This window comes from Salmo trutta, unplaced genomic scaffold (genome assembly GCF_901001165.1).
Source record: "Salmo trutta unplaced genomic scaffold, fSalTru1.1, whole genome shotgun sequence".
Taxonomy (NCBI): domain Eukaryota; kingdom Metazoa; phylum Chordata; class Actinopteri; order Salmoniformes; family Salmonidae; genus Salmo; species Salmo trutta.
The window spans coordinates 57651-77552 of NW_021822672.1; the positions used below are offsets into that span (position 1 = coordinate 57651).

Here is a 19902-nt window from a genome sequence, read left to right on the forward strand (position 1 = left end):
GATCCTATACAACGGAGAACAGAGGTAGAGTTATGGTATTGATCCTATACAACAGAGAACAGAGGTAGAGTTATGGTATTGATCCTACACAACGGAGAACAGAGGTAGAGTTATGGTATTGATCCTATACAACGGAGAACAGAGTCTAGGTAGAGTTATGGTATTGATCCTATACAACGGAGAACAGAGGTAGAGTTATGGTATTGATCCTATACAACGGAGGACAGAGGTAGAGTTATGGTATTGATCCTATACAACGGAGAACAGAGTCTAGGTAGAGTTATGGTATTGATCCTAAACAACGGAGAACAGAGACTAGGTAGAGTTATGGTATTGATCCTATACAACAGAGAACAGAGGTAGAGTTATGGTATTGATCCTAAACAACAGAGAACAGAGGTAGAGTTATGGTATTGATCCTATACAACAGAGAACAGAGGTAGAGTTATGGTATTGATCCTACACAACGGAGAACAGAGGTAGAGTTATGGTATTGATCCTATACAACGGAGAACAGAGTCTAGGTAGAGTTATGGTATTGATCCTATACAACGGAGAACAGAGGTAGAGTTATGGTATTGATCCTATACAACGGAGGACAGAGGTAGAGTTATGGTATTGATCCTATACAACGGAGAACAGAGTCTAGGTAGAGTTATGGTATTGATCCTAAACAACGGAGAACAGAGACTAGGTAGAGTTATGGTATTGATCCTATACAACAGAGAACAGAGGTAGAGTTATGGTATTGATCCTATACAACGGAGGTAGAGTTATGGTATTGATCCTACACAACAGAGGTAGAGTTATGGTATTGATCCTATACAACGGAGAACAGAGTCAATATGTTTCTGTAGGCTACAGGACCAATATGTTTCTGTAGGCTACAGGACCAGTATGTTTCTATAGGCTACAGGACCAGTATGTTTCTATAGGCTACAGGACCAGTATGTTTATATAGGCTACAGGACCAGGATGTTTCTATAGGCTACAGGACCAGTATGTTTCTGTAGGCTACAGGACAAGTATGTTTCGGCTACAGGACCAGTATGTTTCTGTAGGCTACAGGACCAGTATGTTTCTATAGGCTACAGGACCAATATGTTTCTGTAGGCTACAGGACCAGTATGTTTCTGTAGGCTACAGGACCAGTATGTTTCTGTAGGCTACAGGACCAGTATGTTTCTGTAGGCTACAGGACCAGTATGTTTCTGTAGGCTACAGGACCAGTATGTTTCTGTAGGCTAAAGGACCAGTATGTTTCTGTAGGCTACAGGACCAGTATGTTTCTGTAGGCTACAGGACCAGTATGTTTCTGTAGGCTACAGGACCAGTATGTTTCGGCTACAGGACCAGAATGTTTCTGTAGGCTACAGGACCAGAATGTTTCTGTAGGCTACAGGACCAGTATGTTTCTATAGGCTACAGGACCAGTATGTTTCTGTAGGCTACAGGACCAGTATGTTTCTGTAGGCTACAGGACCAGAATGTTTCTGTAGGCTACAGGACCAGAATGTTTCTGTAGGCTACAGGACCAGTATGTTTCTGTAGGCTACAGGACCAGTATGTTTCTGTAGGCTACAGGACCAGTATGTTTCTATAGGCTACAGGACCAGTATGTTTCTGTAGGCTACAGGACCAGTATGTTTCTGTAGGCTACAGGACCAGTATGTTTCTGTAGGCTACAGAACCAGGATGTTTCTATAGGCTACAGAACCAGGATGTTTCTATAGGCTACAGGACCAGTATGTTTCTGTAGGCTACAGGACCAGTATGTTTCTGTAGGCTACAGGACCAGTATGTTTCTGTAGGCTACAGGACCAGTATGTTTCTGTAGGCTACAGGACCAGTATGTTTCTATAGGCTACAGGACCAGTATGTTTCTGTAGGCTACAGGACCAGTATGTTTCTATAGGCTACAGGACCAGTATGTTTCTATAGGCTACAGGACCAGGATGTTTCTGTAGGCTACAGGACCAGTATGTTTCTGTAGGCTACAGGACCAGTATGTTTATATAGGCTACAGGACCAGGATGTTTCTATAGGCTACAGGACCAGTATGTTTCTGTAGGCTACAGGACCAGTATGTTTCTATAGGCTACAGGACCAGTATGTTTCTGTAGGCTACAGGACCAGTATGTTTCGGCTACAGGACCAGTATGTTTCTGTAGGCTACAGGACCAGTATGTTTATATAGGCTACAGGACCAGGATGTTTCTATAGGCTACAGGACCAGTATGTTTCTGTAGGCTACAGGACCAGTATGTTTCTGTAGGCTACAGGACCAGGATGTTTCTATAGGCTACAGGACCAGTATGTTTCTGTAGGCTACAGAACCAGGATGTTTTTATAGGCTACAGGACCAGTATGTTTCTGTAGGCTACAGGACCAGTATGTTTCTGTAGGCTACAGGACCAGTATGTTTCTGTAGGCTACAGGACCAGTATGTTTCTATAGGCTACAGGACCAGGATGTTTCTGTAGGCTACAGGACCAGTATGTTTCTGTAGGCTACAGGACCAGTATGTTTCTATAGGCTACAGGACCAGTATGTTTCTGTAGGCTACAGGACCAGTATGTTTCTATAGGCTACAGGACCAGTATGTGTCTGTAGGCTACAGGACCAGTATGTTTCTATAGGCTACAGGACCAGTATGTTTCTATAGGCTACAGGACCAGTATGTTTCTATAGGCTACAGGACCAGGATGTTTCTGTAGGCTACAGGACCAGTAATGTTAGCTGCTGGATGAGGCATATTGCTCCATCTCCCTGAATGACCATCATGTAATTTGTATTTATTTTATTTCACCTTTATTTAACCAGGTAGGCTAGTAGAGAACAAGTCCTTTATTTAACCAGGTAGGTTAGTAGAGAACTAGTCCTTTATTTAACCAGGTAGGCTAGTAGAGAACAAGTCCTTTATTTAACCAGGTAGGTTAGTAGAGAACAAGTCCTTTATTTAACCAGGTAGGCTAGTAGAGAACAAGTCCTTTATTTAACCAGGTAGGCTAGTAGAGAACAAGTCCTTTATTTAACCAGGTAGGCTAGTAGAGAACAAGTCCTTTATTTAACCAGGTAGGTTAGTAGAGAACTAGTCCTTTATTTAACCAGGTAGGCTAGTAGAGAACAAGTCCTTTATTTAACCAGGGTAGGCTAGTAGAGAACAAGTCCTTTATTTAACCAGGTAGGCTAGTAGAGAACAAGTCCTTTATTTAACCAGGTAGGCTAGTAGAGAACAAGTCCTTTATTTAACCAGGTAGGCTAGTTGAGAACAAGTTCTCATTTACAACTGCGACCTGGCCAAGATAAAGCAAAGCAGTTCGACACAAACAACAACACAGAGTTACACATAAACAAACGTACCGACCAATAACACAATAGAAAAACAAATAGAAAACAAAAATAAAAAAATGTCGTCATGAAATCCACTAGAGTGTAGCCTACTGAGGGCCTACTCATCATTAGTCATAGAAAACTTCCTGCTTTCACCACCAACCAACCAATTTTAGCGCAAATATAATCATTCAGGAAACCTGAAGTCCCGCTGAGCAAGTTGTCCATCGAGACAGCATATAATTGCAATACATGGAGATTTCAGATAGCCAATCTACATTTCCCCTTCCTGTTATAAAGTCAAATATTTTCTCTCTTTTAGACATTCACTTCCTTGTAATCAGGGGAGAAGAAGAATATATCAGGGGACTTACTTTCGTTTTCTTACCATTTTTAATTCCTACTTTTTTCTTCTTCTTCCCCATATCGGACTACTGGTTTGATTGAATAGCGCAGGAGGACTCTGTTTGAGCATGCGCATTACCCTGTCAGCATGGAAGAGGAAGTTTCGTTCCAGAAACACCTGAGCAGAACATGTCTCCTATTCAAACCGCTACGGAAGGTAAGGGTCATATTTCATTGTTCTTAGTAGGATCATGTCGTTGTTCTCATGTTGTGTTTCCGGTCAGAATAGTTAGAAAACAGTCTCTAACTCAAACTAACGTTATTTTAATCAGCTATCAAGGAGTTGTGTCCAGGTGTAGTTGAGTATCAATCGCACACGCGGAATGTTTCCGTCCTTTACGCCTTTTTCCGTAGTCTCGTCCGTTTTTTACCGGATTTAATAAAGGATTCTTGACTTCCAGTTGTGTTCCAGTCTAGTTTAATACAGGAACAACAGTATGGAGGAGACTGTGCATGTTAAACTGAACGGACAGAACAGGAGTCCATGGGCTCTGCTCAGGTCGTCTAGTTATTCTGTGTTATGAGAAAACATTGAAAGACGTGAGACTTTTGTACCGAAGTAAAGTTGGTTTTTATATTCACACATTCATCACACATTCATCACACATTCATCACACATTCGACCAAAAAAAGACATTTAAAAATGTAAAAATCAGTAACTAATTCACCGTTTGTCACAGAATCATCAAGCTAGATATGATTTCATTTTTTTATAAATGTCTAATATACTTTTACAACTTTTTTGGTTTTGAATAGAAATTCCAGTTTTGACTTGATAGAAATACATCAAATCTATAAAATCAATAACTAATTCACTGTTTGTCACAGAGATGGAAACCATTCAGCTTGTTTGGGGATGACAACAAAGGACTTCAACAAAGACAAAATAGAAAATAATTGAAGGGGCCTGTTTGCTGTTAAATTAGAGACGTGTATATAAATATATACGTCTCTAATTTAACAGTCATATATATATAGGACTGTTGTGCCTTGTAACTACTTTAACATGTGGAACTGTTGCACTAACAATACAAACATTACTTTGGCATACAATTTAAGATGGAAAACATTGTACAATTTTATGTAAATATTGTCTAATTTCATATAGAACAAATTGCACTTGAAATTAAACATTTATTTTAAAAAGTTATTGCAAATAAATGCATATTGTCTCAGAAAAAAAGTGAAAATCACTGAATTAGTTATTGATTTGTTCATCTTTTAAAATGCAATATTTGAGATTTTATTTATTTCTATTAAATCAAAACTGGAATTTTTCATTGAAAACGAAAGTTGTAAAAGTAAGCTAGACATTTCATAGAATAAATCATACATAGTTTGATGTTTCTGCGACAAACGATGAATTAATTATTGATTTATACGTTTTTTTAAATGGCTTTTGGCGAATGTCTGTCGAATGTTCGAATGTATGAAATATAAAACCAACTTTTACCTCGATGACATTTGGCTACTTGGATGAAAAATAACAGGAGTCACACACAAGCTGATTTAAAAAATGAAACCCTTTCCCAGCATGCAATGTAGATGAGGAAAAGATTGTTCTCCTTTAGTGGGATGATTTCCATCATCCCTGTCAACAGGTTTATATAATTTCTGTATCCTCTGGGCAACCATTTATAAATTCACCATTCAACTGATGTTAAACCTTCCTACAGTTCATTACAGATTGTAAACCAGGTCATGTGATATAACGAAAGAGGTTGTTTGTCCATTACTGGGCGTTACATTAACCCCGTACAAACCCGCCGCCAGACCGTGTGTTGTTGTCCACCCACACCAGACGCCATAGAGTCGAACTAACATGGGGACCGGACCGTGTGTTGTTGTCCACCCACACCAGACGCCATAGAGTCGAACTAACATGGGGACCGGACCGTGTGTTGTTGTCCACCCACACCAGACGCCGTCAGGACACGCAGCTGGAAATATCAAAAGCTTGGATTAAACATGGGTTGTTATTTTACCTGAAATGCACAAGGTCCTCTACTCTGACAATTAATCCACAGATAAAAAAACGGTCAACCGTTTCTAGTCATCTCTCCTCCTCCTTCAGTCTTCTTCTGTGGACTTTATATGGCAGTTGGCAAACAACTTTAAGGTGCATTACCACCACCAGCTGGCCTGGAGTAGCGGACCTCAGTTCATCTTTCAATCACCCACGTGGGTATATGCTCCTAACATCCAATGAGGAGACGGCATGTGGGTATATGCTCCTAACATCCAATGAGGAGATGGCATGTGGGTATACGCTCCTAACAACCAATGAGGAGATGGCATGTGTGTATATGCTCCTAACAACCAATGAGGAGATGGCACGTGGGTATATGCTCCTAACAACCAATGAGGAGATGGCATGTGGGTATACGCTCCTAACAACCAATGAGGAGATGGCACGTGGATATATGCTCCTAACAACCAATGAGGAGATGGCATGTGGGTATACGCTCCTAACAACCAATGAGGAGATGGCATGTGGGTATATGCTCCTAACAACCAAGGAGGAGATGGCATGTGGGTATATGCTCCTAACATCCAATGAGGAGATGGCATGTGGGTATATGCTCCTAACAACCAATGAGGAGATGGCATGTGGGTATATGCTCCTAACATCCAATGAGGAGATGGCATGTGGGTATATGCTCCTAACAACCAATGAGGAGATGGCATGTGGGTATATGCTCCTAACATCCAATGAGGAGATGGGAGAAGCGGGACTTGCAGCGCATCAAGCGTCACAAATGGGACCAGGTTTAATTTTAGCGCTTGGCTACGCTGACGCAAAGGTTGAATAACATATTATGTGTACATTTATTTTGCGACGCTCGAGTCGTGTGCGGTGTGTTCAGCCTGTTACATACAGTGTTTCCTGTAAACCCCCCAGTAATGGACACCACAAATCTTTGGTTATATCATGTTATGTGGCCTAGAATCTATAGCTGGCCTACAGTATGTGCAGTCAACCCCCAGGTGTACTGGGTAGGGTCCTACAGTCAACCCCCAGGTGTACTGGGTAGGGTCCTACAGTCAACCCCCAGGTGTACTGGGTAGGGTCCCACGGTCAACCCCCAGGTGTACTGGGTAGGGTCCTACAGTCAACCCCCAGGTGTACTGGGTAGGGTCCTACAGTCAACCCCCAGGTGTACTGGGTAGGGTCCTACAGTCAACCCCCAGGTGTACTGGGTAGGGTCCTACAGTCAACCCCCAGGTGTACTGGGTAGGGTCCTACAGTCAACCCCCAGGTGTACTGGGTAGGGTCCTACAGTCAACCCCCAGGTGTACTGGGTAGGGTCCTACAGTCAACCCCCAGGTGTACTGGGTAGGGTCCTACAGTCAACAGACAGACGGGGTCTACGGTGGTAATGAGACGGGGTCTACGGTGGTAATGAGACAGACGGGGTCTACAGTGGTAATGAGACGGGGTCTACGGTGGTAATGAGACAGACAGGGTCTACGGTGGTAATGAGACGGGGTCTACGGTGGTAATGAGACGGGGTCTACGGTGGTAATGAGACGGGGTCTACGGTGGTAATGAGACGGGGTCTACGGTGGTAATGAGACGGGGTCTACAGTGGTAATGAGACGGGGTCTACGGTGGTAATGAGACAGACGGGGTCTACGGTGGTAATGAGACAGACGGGGTCTACAGTGGTAATGAGACGGGGTCTACGGTGGTAATGAGACAGACGGGGTCTACGGTGGTAATGAGACGGGGTCTACGGTGGTAATGAGACGGGGTCTACGGTGGTAATGAGACAGACGGGGTCTACGGTGGTAATGAGACAGACGGGGTCTACGGTGGTAATGAGACAGACGGGGTCTACGGTGGTAATGAGACAGACGGGGTCTACGGTGGTAATGAGACAGACGGGGTCTACGGTGGTAATGAGACAGACGGGGTCTACGGTGGTAATGAGACAGACGGGGTCTACGGTGGTAATGAGACAGACGGGGTCTACGGTGGTAATGAGACAGACGGGGTCTACGGTGGTAATGAGACAGACGGGGTCTACGGTGGTAATGAGACAGACGGGGTCTACGGTGGTAATGAGACAGACGGGGTCTACGGTGGTAATGAGACAGACGGGGTCTACGGTGGTAATGAGACAGACGGGGTCTACGGTGGTAATGAGACAGACGGGGTCTACGGTGGTAATGAGACAGACGGGGTCTACGGTGGTAATGAGACAGACGGGGTCTACGGTGGTAATGAGACAGACGGGTCTACGGTGGTAATGAGACGGGGTCTACGGTGGTAATGAGACGGGGTCTACGGTGGTAATGAGACGGGGTCTCCGGTGGTAATGAGACAGACGGGGTCTACAGTGGTAATGAGACAGACGGGGTCTACAGTGGTAATGAGACAGACGGGGTCTACAGTGGTAATGAGACAGACGGGGTCTACGGTGGTAATGAGACAGACGGGGTCTACGGTGGTAATGAGACGGGGTCTACGGTGGTAATGAGACAGACGGGGTCTCCAGTGGTAATGAGACAGACGGGGTCTCCAGTGGTAATGAGACAGACGGGGTCTCCGGTGGTAATGAGACAGACGGGGTCTACGGTGGTAATGAGACAGACGGGTCTACGGTGGTAATGAGACAGACGGGGTCTACGGTGGTAATGAGACAGACGGGGTCTACGGTGGTAATGAGACAGACGGGGTCTACGGTGGTAATGAGACAGACGGGGTCTACGGTGGTAATGAGACAGACGGGGTCTACGGTGGTAATGAGACAGACGGGGTCTACGGTGGTAATGAGACAGACGGGGTCTACGGTGGTAATGAGACAGACGGGGTCTACGGTGGTAATGAGACAGACGGGGTCTACGGTGGTAATGAGACAGACGGGGTCTACGGTGGTAATGAGACAGACGGGGTCTACGGTGGTAATGAGACAGACGGGGTCTACGGTGGTAATGAGACAGACGGGGTCTACGGTGGTAATGAGACAGACGGGGTCTACGGGGGTAATGAGACGGGGTCTACAGTGGTAATGAGACAGACGGGGTCTACAGTGGTAATGAGACAGACGGGGTCTACAGTGGTAATGAGACGGGGTCTACAGTGGTAATGAGACAGACGGGGTCTACAGTGGTAATGAGACAGACGGGGTCTACAGTGGTAATGAGACAGACGGGGTCTACAGTGGTAATGAGACAGACGGGGTCTACAGTGGTAATGAGACAGACGGGGTCTACAGTGTTTACATAATCATGTCATCTGTGTTTTCAGTGTTGACAGTGGAAGGTGAAAGTGAAAACTAGAGTTCAATGGCAACGATCTCAGCTACCGATCTGGAGCAGCTGGCTGAAATAGGTGACACACACACACACACACACACACACACACACACACACACACACACACACACACACACACACACACACACACACACACATATATATATATATATATATACACACACACACACACACACATACACACACACACACTATTTAATAGTTGAGATTAAAACACTATTCGTCCATGAAACACAGAAAATGTACATGGTCTTCCTACCTTCTATACCACTATATATATATTATTACCACTATATATATATTATTACCACTATATATATTATACCACTATATATTATTACCACTATATATATATTATTACCACTATATATATATTATTACCACTATATATATATTATTACCACTATATATATATTATTACCACTATATATATATATTATTACCACTATATATATATATATTATTACCACTATATATATATATATTATTACCACTATATATATATATATTATTACCACTATATATATATATATTATTACCACTATATATATATATTATTACCACTATATATATATTATTACCACTATATATATATTATTACCACTATATATATATTATTACCACTATATATATATATATATTATTACCACTATATATATATTATTATTACCACTATATATATTATTATTATTACCACTATATATATTATTATTATTACCACTATATATATATATTATTATTACCACTATATATATATTATTATTATTACCACTATATATATATTATTACCACTATATATATTATTATTATTACCACTATATATATATTATTACCACTATATATATATATTATTATTACCACTATATATATTATTATTATTACCACTATATATATATTATTACCACTATATATATTATTATTATTACCACTATATATATATTATTACCACTATATATATATATATTATTACCACTATATATATATTATTACCACTATATATATATTATTATTACCACTATATATATTATTACCACTATATATATTATTATTATTACCACTATATATATTATTACCACTATATATATTATTATTATTACCACTATATATATATTATTACCACTATATATATATTATTATTACCACTATATATATATTATTACCACTATATATATATTATTACCACTATATATATTATTATTATTACCACTATATATATATATATATATATATATATATATATATATATATTATTACCACTATATATATTATTATTATTACCACTATATATATATATATATATATATATATATATATATATATATATATATATATATATATATATATATATATTATTACCACTATATATATATTATTACCACTATATATATATATTTATTATTATTATTATATATATATTATTACCACTATATATTACAACTTATTACCACTATATATATATTATTACCACTATATATATATATACCAGTTAGAATTCAAAGACGTCCAGTGACTAACAGTTCATCCCCTCAAAGGTCCAATGTAGCTCTTGTATATGTATATCTAATTATCAAAGTACTATATTTCAATAACATTTCAACAATATTTATTGCACATTTTCAATGCAGACACATTAAACATGAGGTGAAATACATGTGCAGCCGAATCGTAAATAAAAGTAGGTCTGTCACAAATGTTCTCATTTCAAACACAACGAGACGGCGCCTTCAAACGTCTTCAAACGCAACGAGACGGCGTCTTCAAACGCAACGAGACGGCGTCTTCAAACACAACGAGACGGCGTCTTCAAACGCAACGAGACGGCGTCTTCAAACGTCTTCAAACACAACGAGACGGCGTCTTCAAACACAACGAGACGGCGTCTTCAAACGCAACGAGACGGCGTCTTCAAACACAACTAGACTGCGTCTTCACACGCAACGAGACGGCGTCTTCAAACACAACTAGACGGCGTCTTCAAACGCAACTAGACTGCGTCTTCAAACGTCTTCAAACGCAACGAGACGGCGTCTTCGAACGCAACAAGACGGCGTCTTCGAACGCAACGAGACGGCGTCTTCGAACGCAACGAGACGGCGTCTTCGAACGCAACGAGACGGCGTCTTCGAACGCAACGAGACGGCGTCTTCGAACGCAACGAGACGGCGTCGTCGACTGCGTCTTCAAACAAAACAAACGCAACGAGACTGTGTCTTCAAACGCAACGAGACGGCGTCTTCGAACGCAACGAGACGGCGTCTTCAAACACAACTAGACTGCGTCTTCAAACAAAACAAACGCAACGAGACTGTGTCTTCAAACGCAACGAGACGGCGTCTTCACACGCAACGAGACGGCGTCTTCACACGCAACGAGACCGTGTCTTCAAACGCAACGAGACGGCGTCGTCTCCTACAGCATCATGGGCATTAGAAGGGGGAAATTATCAATGCCCTAGATCTAACTGAAGAGGTACCAATCCCTCACCATGACCCACAAACACTCAGGCTGTCATTGCCATGTAGCTAAGATCTTTCTGACCCCCCCCTCTGTGAGTCAGACTTACTGACTGTTCTCTGGAACAGAGGATATGATTCAGTCAGGGGACCCAAACACAAACAGGCTTAGTTTCCTCCCAACCACATTCTGCACCTCACCATACAAAGCTGTTTTTAGAACGGGCGATCTTGCAAGAAGGAGGAGGAGGAGAGGGATATGAAGAAGGAGAGGGATATGAAGGAGGAGGGATATGGAGGAGGAGGGATATGAAGGAGGAGGAGGAGAGGGGATATGAAGGAGGAGGAGGAGGAGAGGGGATATGAAGGAGGAGGAGGAGGAGAGGGGATATGAAGGAGGAGGAGGAGAGGGGATATGAAGGAGGAGGAGGAGGAGAGGGGATATGAAGGAGGAGGAGGAGGAGAGGGGATATGAAGGAGGAGGAGGAGGAGAGGGGATATGAAGGAGGAGAGGGGATATGGAGGAGGAGGAGGAGGAGAGGGGATATGGAGGAGGAGGAGGAGGAGAGGGGATATGGAGGAGGAGGAGGAGGAGGAGGAGAGGGGATATGAGGGAGCAGAACGGGTCATCTTGCTGATAAGAGGCCCAGCTCATAATTGTATCTGGAGGGGCTTGGAGAGGGAGAGGAGGAGGAGGAGGGAAGCTGGTAGCTGGTCATTGTTAATTAACAAATCTGGGCAGGGCTCACACTCCCTCCAGCTCCTCACTCCCTCCTTCCTCCTCTTACCCTCCTTCCTTCCTCCTCTCTGCCTCCTTCCTCCTCTTTCCCTCCTTCCTTCCTCCTCTCTGCCTCCTTCCTTCCTCCTCTCTCTCTCCTTCCCTCCCTCCCTCCTCTCTCCCTCCCTCCTTCCTCCTCTCTCCCTCCTTCCTCCTCTCTCCCTCCTCTCTCCCTCTCATCCTCCTCTCTCCCTCCTTCCTCCTCTCTGCCAAGCCAAGGACTGGGAGGTCATCTGGCCGAGTGTTAGCTGCTTAACATTCCGTCACACCACTTCAAGGAAAACCAAGCAGCTGGAAAGCACCTAGAATATCAACACGTCTTTTGATGTTTTTTGTGACCACAGCTGACTGTGTTCTCCTTCCAATGTTTATTCCTGGAAGGAGGATCATTAAGAATATCCTCCCCGTTCCACAGTTAGTCCATTAGTTAGACTGAGCCGTTCCACAGTTAGTCCATTAGTTAGACTGAGCCGTTCCACAGTTAGTCCATTAGTTAGACTGAGCCGTTCCACAGTTTGTCCAGTAGTTTGACTGAGCCATTCCACAGTTAGTCCATTAGTTAGACTGAGCCATTCCACAGTTAGTCCATTAGTTAGACTGAGCCATTCCACAGTTTGTCCATTAGTTTGACTGAGCCATTCCACAGTTAGTCCATTAGTTAGACTGAGCCGTTCCACAGTTAGTCCATTAGTTAGACTGAGCCATTCCACAGTTAGTCCATTAGTTAGACTGAGCCATTCCACAGTTAGTCCATTAGTTAGACTGAGCCATTCCACAGCCGTTCCACAGTTAGTCCATTAGTTAGACTGAGCCGTTCCACAGTTAGTCCATTAGTTAGACTGAGCCGTTCCACAGTTAGTCCATTAGTTAGACTGAGCCGTTCCACAGTTAGTCCATTAGTTAGACTGAGCCGTTCCACAGTTAGTCCATTAGTTAGACTGAGCCGTTCCACAGTTAGTCCATTAGTTAGACTGAGCCGTTCCACAGTTAGTCCATTAGTTAGACTGAGCCGTTCCACAGTTAGTCCATTAGTTAGACTGAGCCGTTCCACAGTTAGTCCATTAGTTAGACTGAGCCGTTCCACAGTTAGTCCATTAGTTAGACTGAGCCGTTCCACAGTTAGTCCATTAGTTAGACTGAGCCGTTCCACAGTTAGTCCATTAGTTAGACTGAGCCGTTCCATCAGTTAGTCCATTAGTTAGACTGAGCCGTTCCATCAGTTAGTCCATTAGTTAGACTGAGCTATTCCACAGTTAGTCCATTAGTTAGACTGAGCCGTTCCACAGTTAGTCCATTAGTTAGACTGAGCCGTTCCACAGTTAGTCCATTAGTTAGACTGAGCCGTTCCACAGTTAGTCCATTAGTTAGACTGAGCCGTTCCACAGTTAGTCCATTAGTTAGACTGAGCCGTTCCACAGTTAGTCCATTAGTTAGACTGAGCCGTTCCATCAGTTAGTCCATTAGTTAGACTGAGCCGTTCCACAGTTAGTCCATTAGTTAGACTGAGCCGTTCCACAGTTAGTCCATTAGTTAGACTGAGCTATTCCACAGTTAGTCCATTAGTTAGACTGAGCCATTCCACAGTTAGTCCATTAGTTAGACTGAGCCGTTCCACAGTTAGTCCATTAGTTAGACTGAGCCATTCCACAGTTAGTCCATTAGTTAGACTGAGCCGTTCCACAGTTAGTCCATTAGTTAGACTGAGCAGTAGTGTTGAGATCTGTATTGTTGTTGGAACTATCCCAGTAGACATGAGAGAGGCAGTAGAAACTAGAAGGTTAAATGGTCTCATTGTCCCCCAGAATAAACAACAGAGAACTCTGGGTAGCTTTTCCCAACCCGGCTCCCTATATCAGTACACTACACTTGACAAGGGCCCTTAGGGCTCTGCTCATAATAGGGTGTCATTTGGGACACAATCAGTAATTCTGGTTTCCTTCCCTCTGGACCGCTGGGCAGAGCAGGGTAAATACCCATCTAGATTAGGACACCGTTTCCAGTCTCTTGTTTTGGAACTTTGTTTTTATCCGTTTTTTGTTTTCTGTGGATTATCAGTTTTTGGGGGCGGAAACAGCAACGGACAGGAAAGGCCCGACACGACCCAGGAAGTGGATGTGAATTTATAGAGGAGAGATTTTATATGGTTGTTATATTATTATCATTAATCAAAATGTTTAGACGGGAGTGGGCCCATAACCTAGTCAGTAGTCTGTACAGGACTAGTTACGTGTCGTTGAAGTGATGTCATAACCTAGTCAGTAGTCTGTACAGGACTAGTTATGTGTCATTGAAGTGATGTCATAACCTAGTCAGTAGTCTGTACAGGACTAGTTATGTGTCGTTGAAGTGATGTCATAACCTAGTCAGTAGTCTGTACAGGACTAGTTATGTGTCGTTGAAGTGATGTCATAACCTAGTCAGTAGTCTGTACAGGACTAGTTATGTGTCGTATTTTGAAAGAACAGCATGTATAACATTGTCATCAACCTCCTCAGTGAGCTACAGAACAACACTGACCTTTACCGTCTACTTTTTTGGGTTTAAACATGGCTGTTTAATCAACGTTTGGTGCTATCTGGGATCCCTGGGATGTCCATATCCTTAAATCCTAATCCTAATCCATTACTCTATACAATCCAGTACATTCGTTTGGCCTGATTCTGTTTCGGGGTTTTTTTTCCCAGGTTTCCATTTTTTCAGGTTTTCGGTCTCTAAATCACTATTTTTTTGTTGTTTTTGTAATAGAAAAACAACTAAATTGAAGCACTTTGTGACAACTGCTGATGTAGAAAATACTTTATAAATAAATAAATCTGATCTACCAGAAGGTTTCTCATTACAATTGTTGTTAACGGCTAGACAGCGGTCTCGTCTCTTCAGTGAGTTGTTAACGGCTAGACAGCGGTCTCGTTGTCTCTTCAGTGAGTTGTTAACGGCTAGACAGTGGTCTCGTTGTCTCTTCAGTGAGTTGTTAACGGCTAGACAGTGGTCTCGTCTCTTCAGTGAGTTGTTAACGGCTAGACAGTGGTCTCGTCTCTTCAGTGAGTTGTTAACGGCTAGACAGTGGTCTCGTCTCTTCAGTGAGTTGTTAACGGCTAGACAGTGGTCTCGTTGTCTCTTCAGTGAGTTGTTAACGGCTAGACAGTGGTCTCATTGTCTCTTCAGTAAGTTGTTAACGGCTAGACAGTGGTCTCATTGTCTCTTCAGTGTGTTGTTAACGGCTAGACAGCGGTCTCGTTGTCTCTTCAGTGAGTTGTTAACGGCTAGACAGTGGTCTCGTCCTTCAGTGAGTTGTTAACGGCTAGACAGCGGTCTCGTTGTCTCTTCAGTAAGTTGTTAACCTCTTACATCTAGACGTTCCGCTAGCGGAACACCTGCTCCAATATGGCGCGAAATACAAACTCCTCTAAAATCCGAAAACTTCCATTTTTCAAACATATGACTATTTTACAGCATTTTAAAGACAAGACTCTCGTTAATCTAACCACACTGTCCGATTTCAAAAAGGCTTTACAGCGAAAGCAAAACAGTAGATTATGTCAGCAGAGTACCCAGCCAGAAATAATCAGACACCCATTTTTCAAGCTAGCATATAATGTCACAAAAAACAAAACCACAGCTAGATGCAGCACTAACCTTTGATGATCTTCATCAGATGACAACCCTAGGACATTATGTTATACAATGCATGCATGTTTTGTTCAATCAAGTTCATATTTGTATCAAAAACCAGCTTTTTTACATTAGCATGTGACGTTCAGAACTAGCATACCCCCCGCAAACCTCCGGTGAATTTACTAAATTACTCACGATAAACGTTCACAAAAAACATAATAATTATTTTAAGAATTATAGATACAGAACTCCTCTATGCACTCGATATGTCCGATTTTAAAATAGCTTTTCGGTGAAAGCACATTTTACAATATTCTCAGTAGATAGCCCGGCATCACAGGGCTAGCTATTTAGACACCCAGCAAGTTTAGCCTTCACCAAACTCCGATTTACTATTAGAAAAGTTTGATTACCTTTGATGTTCTTCGTCAGAATGCACTCCCAGGACTTCTACTTCAATAACAAATGTTGGTTTGGTCCCAAATAATCCATAGTTATGTTCCAACAGCGACGTTTTGTTCGTGCGTTCAAGACACTATCCGAATGGTAAAGAAGGGTCACGCGCATGGCGCATTTCATGACAAAAGATTTCGAAATATTTCATTACCGTACTTCGAAGCATGTCAACCGCTGTTTAAAATCAAATTTTCTCTTCAGTGAGTTGTTAACGGCTAGACAGTGGTCTCGTTGTCTCTTCAGTAAGTTGTTAACGGCTAGACAGTGGTCTCGTCTCTTCAGTGAGTTGTTAACAGCTAGACAGTGGTCTCGTTGTCTCTTCAGTGAGTTGTTAACGGCTAGACAGCGGTCTCGTTGTCTCTTCAGTGAGTTGTTAACGGCTAGACAGTGGTCTCGTTGTCGTCTCTTCAGTGAGTTGTTAACGGCTAGACAGTGGTCTCGTTGTCTCTTCAGTAAGTTGTAGGAAATGAAATCACTGATGCGTTATGTTCATATCTTATAATAAACTCGAATACATTTAGTTGATTCCCTACTAAGTTCAATACATTTAGTTGATTCCCTACTGAGTTCAATACATTTAGTTGATTCCCTACTGAGTTCAATACATTTAGTTGATTCCCTACTGAGTTCAATACATTTAGTTGACTCCCTACTGAGTTCAGTAGATTTTTGAATATTGTTGAATTCCGTTTTATTGTCTGGATTCTGTGACTCCGTCCGCGTTCTCCACATGACGTATTTTATAGAGCCCTGCTAACCTGAACCATTTTAAATGGGTTAGGGACGTCCCGAGGATCCCAGAGCCCTGCTGACCCGAACCATTTTAAATGGGTTAGGGACGTCCCGAGGATCCCAGAGTCCTGCTAACCTTAACCATTTTAAATGGGTTAGGGACGTCCCGAGGATCCCAGAGCCCTGCTGACCTTAACCATTTTAAATGGGTTAGGGACGTCCCGAGGATCCCAGAGCCCTGCTAACCTTAACCATTTTAAATGGGTTAGGGACGTCCCGAGGATCCCATATAGCACAGTAGGATCCCATCAACCGCAGTAGTCTACAGAGTAGGCCTAAGACTGGTACTGCAACATTGCCAGTTTTGGTGTAACAATGCGACCCTCTATTTGTCTCCTCAGAGCTGCAGAAGGAGGAAGATGAGGAACAGGGTCGTCACGGATACCGTCCGGATCGCCCTCCACCCCCACGTAGAGTCAGCTTCAGCCAGGACACCTCTCACCCCTACTACGATGTGGCTCGACACGGGATCCTACAGGTCACAGGTAACCAGGACACCTCTCACCCCTACTATGATGTGGCTCGACACGGGATCCTACAGGTCACAGGTAACCAGGACACCTCTCACCTCCTACTACGATGTGGCTCGACACGGGATCCTACAGGTCACAGGTAACCAGGACACCTCTCACCTCCTACTACGATGTGGCTCGACACGGGATCCTACAGGTCACAGGTAACCAGGACACCTCTCACCTCCTACTACGGTGTGGCTCGACACGGGATCCTACAGGTAACCAGGACACCTCTCACCTCCTACTACGATGTGGCTCGACACGGGATCCTACAGGTAACCAGGACACCTCTCACCTCCTACTACGATGTGGCTCGACACGGGATCCTACAGGTAACCAGGACACCTCTCACCTCCTACTACGATGTGGCTCGACACGGGATCCTACAGGTAACCAGGACACCTCTCACCCCTACTACGATGTGGCTCGACACGGGATCCTACAGGTAACCAGGACACCTCTCACCTCCTACTATGATGTGGCTCGACACGGGATCCTACAGGTAACCAGGACACCTCCTACTAGGATGTGGCTCGACACGGGATCCTCCAGGTAACCAGGACACCTCTCACCTCCTACTACGATGTGGCTCGACACGGGATCCTCCAGGTAACCAGGACACCTCTCACCTCCTACTATGATGTGGCTCGACACGGGATCCTCCAGGTAACCAGGACACCTCTCACCTCCTACTACGATGTGGCTCGACACGGGATCCTACAGGTAACCAGGACACCTCCTACTACGATGTGGCTCGACACGGGATCCTACAGGTAACCAGGTAACCAGGACACCTCCTACTACAGTGTGGCTCGACACGGGATCCTACAGGTAACCAGGTAACCAGGACACCTCCTACTACAGTGTGGCTCGACACGGGATCCTACAGGTAACCAGGACACCTCTCACCCCTACTACGATGTGGCTCGACACGGGATCCTACAGGTAACCAGGACACCTCTCACCTCCTACTACGTTGTGGCTCGACACGGGATCCTACAGGTAACCAGGACACCTCTCACCTCCTACTACGATGTGGCTCGACACGGGATCCTACAGGTAACCAGGACACCTCCTACTACGATGTGGCTCGACACGGGATCCTACAGGTAACCAGGTAACCAGGACACCTCCTACTACAGTGTGGCTCGACACGGGATCCTACAGGTAACCAGGTAACCAGGACACCTCCTACTACAGTGTGGCTCGACACGGGATCCTACAGGTAACCAGGACACCTCTCACCCCTACTACGATGTGGCTCGACACGGGATCCTACAGGTAACCAGGACACCTCTCACCTCCTACTACGTTGTGGCTCGACACGGGATCCTACAGGTAACCAGGACACCTCTCACCTCCTACTACGATGTGGCTCGACACGGGATCCTACAGGTAACCAGGACACCTCCTACTACGATGTGGCTCGACACGGGATCCTACAGGTAACCAGGACACCTCTCACCTCCTACTACGATGTGGCTCGACACAGGATCCTACAGGTAACCAGGACACCTCTCACCTCCTACTACGATGTGGCTCGACACGGGATCCTACAGGTAACCAGGTAACCAGGACACCTCCTACTACAGTGTGGCTCGACACGGGATCCTACAGGTAACCAGGACACCTCTACCCTCCTACTACGATGTGGCTCGACACGGGATCCTCCAGGTAACCAGGACACCTCTCACCTCCTACTACGATGTGGCTCGACACGGGATCCTACAGGTAACCAGGACACCTCTCACCTACTACGATGTGGCTCGACACGGGATCCTACAGGTAACCAGGACACCTCTACCCTCCTACTACGATGTGGCTCGACACGGGATCCTACAGGTAACAGGTGAGTTATTAGGGCTGTGGTGGTCAGTACATTTTGTCAGCCGGTGATTGTCAAATAAATAATAATAATAATTAACATAAACCCGTTTAGCATTTCCTGGCTTCCAGACACAGCCTACAAGCCACTGATGCAGACCTTTAGGAACATCTACATTTAAAAAAAAAGAAAGTCCAATAAATCCATGTAATATAGTCTACACCTTCACAATAAATCCATAATTTATTTTAGACAGGTCTAAAGAAACATGATATGAAGAAAATGTAGTCTATTTCAGAAGAACAGAATAGCATCCTCTGAGTTGTCCTGATCTGGTTATGTCATATGGCTGTGGGGCGACACTAGTTCATTTAGCAGGTCCTGATGTGGTTATGTCATATGGCTGTGGGGCGACACTAGTTAATTTAGCAGGTCCTGATGTGGTTA

At 43.8% G+C, this 19902-nt stretch overlaps 1 protein-coding gene across 2 annotated transcripts in view; it reads left to right on the forward strand.

Annotated features, from left to right (window-relative positions):
• The first annotated feature begins 3645 nt into the window (after window positions 1-3645).
• Window positions 3646-19902, forward strand: part of LOC115183139 (rho GTPase-activating protein 8) — a 34119-nt gene continuing 17862 nt past the window's right edge. The window contains exons 1-4 of one of the 2 annotated variants that reach the window (XM_029744469.1): window positions 3646-3895; window positions 8993-9076; window positions 17457-17545; window positions 17609-17663. In XM_029744469.1, coding sequence (XP_029600329.1) covers window positions 9031-9076; window positions 17457-17545; window positions 17609-17663 — 190 coding nt within the window. In that variant the 5' untranslated portion in view covers window positions 3646-3895; window positions 8993-9030. The other variant, XM_029744468.1, reaches the window with a different exon arrangement.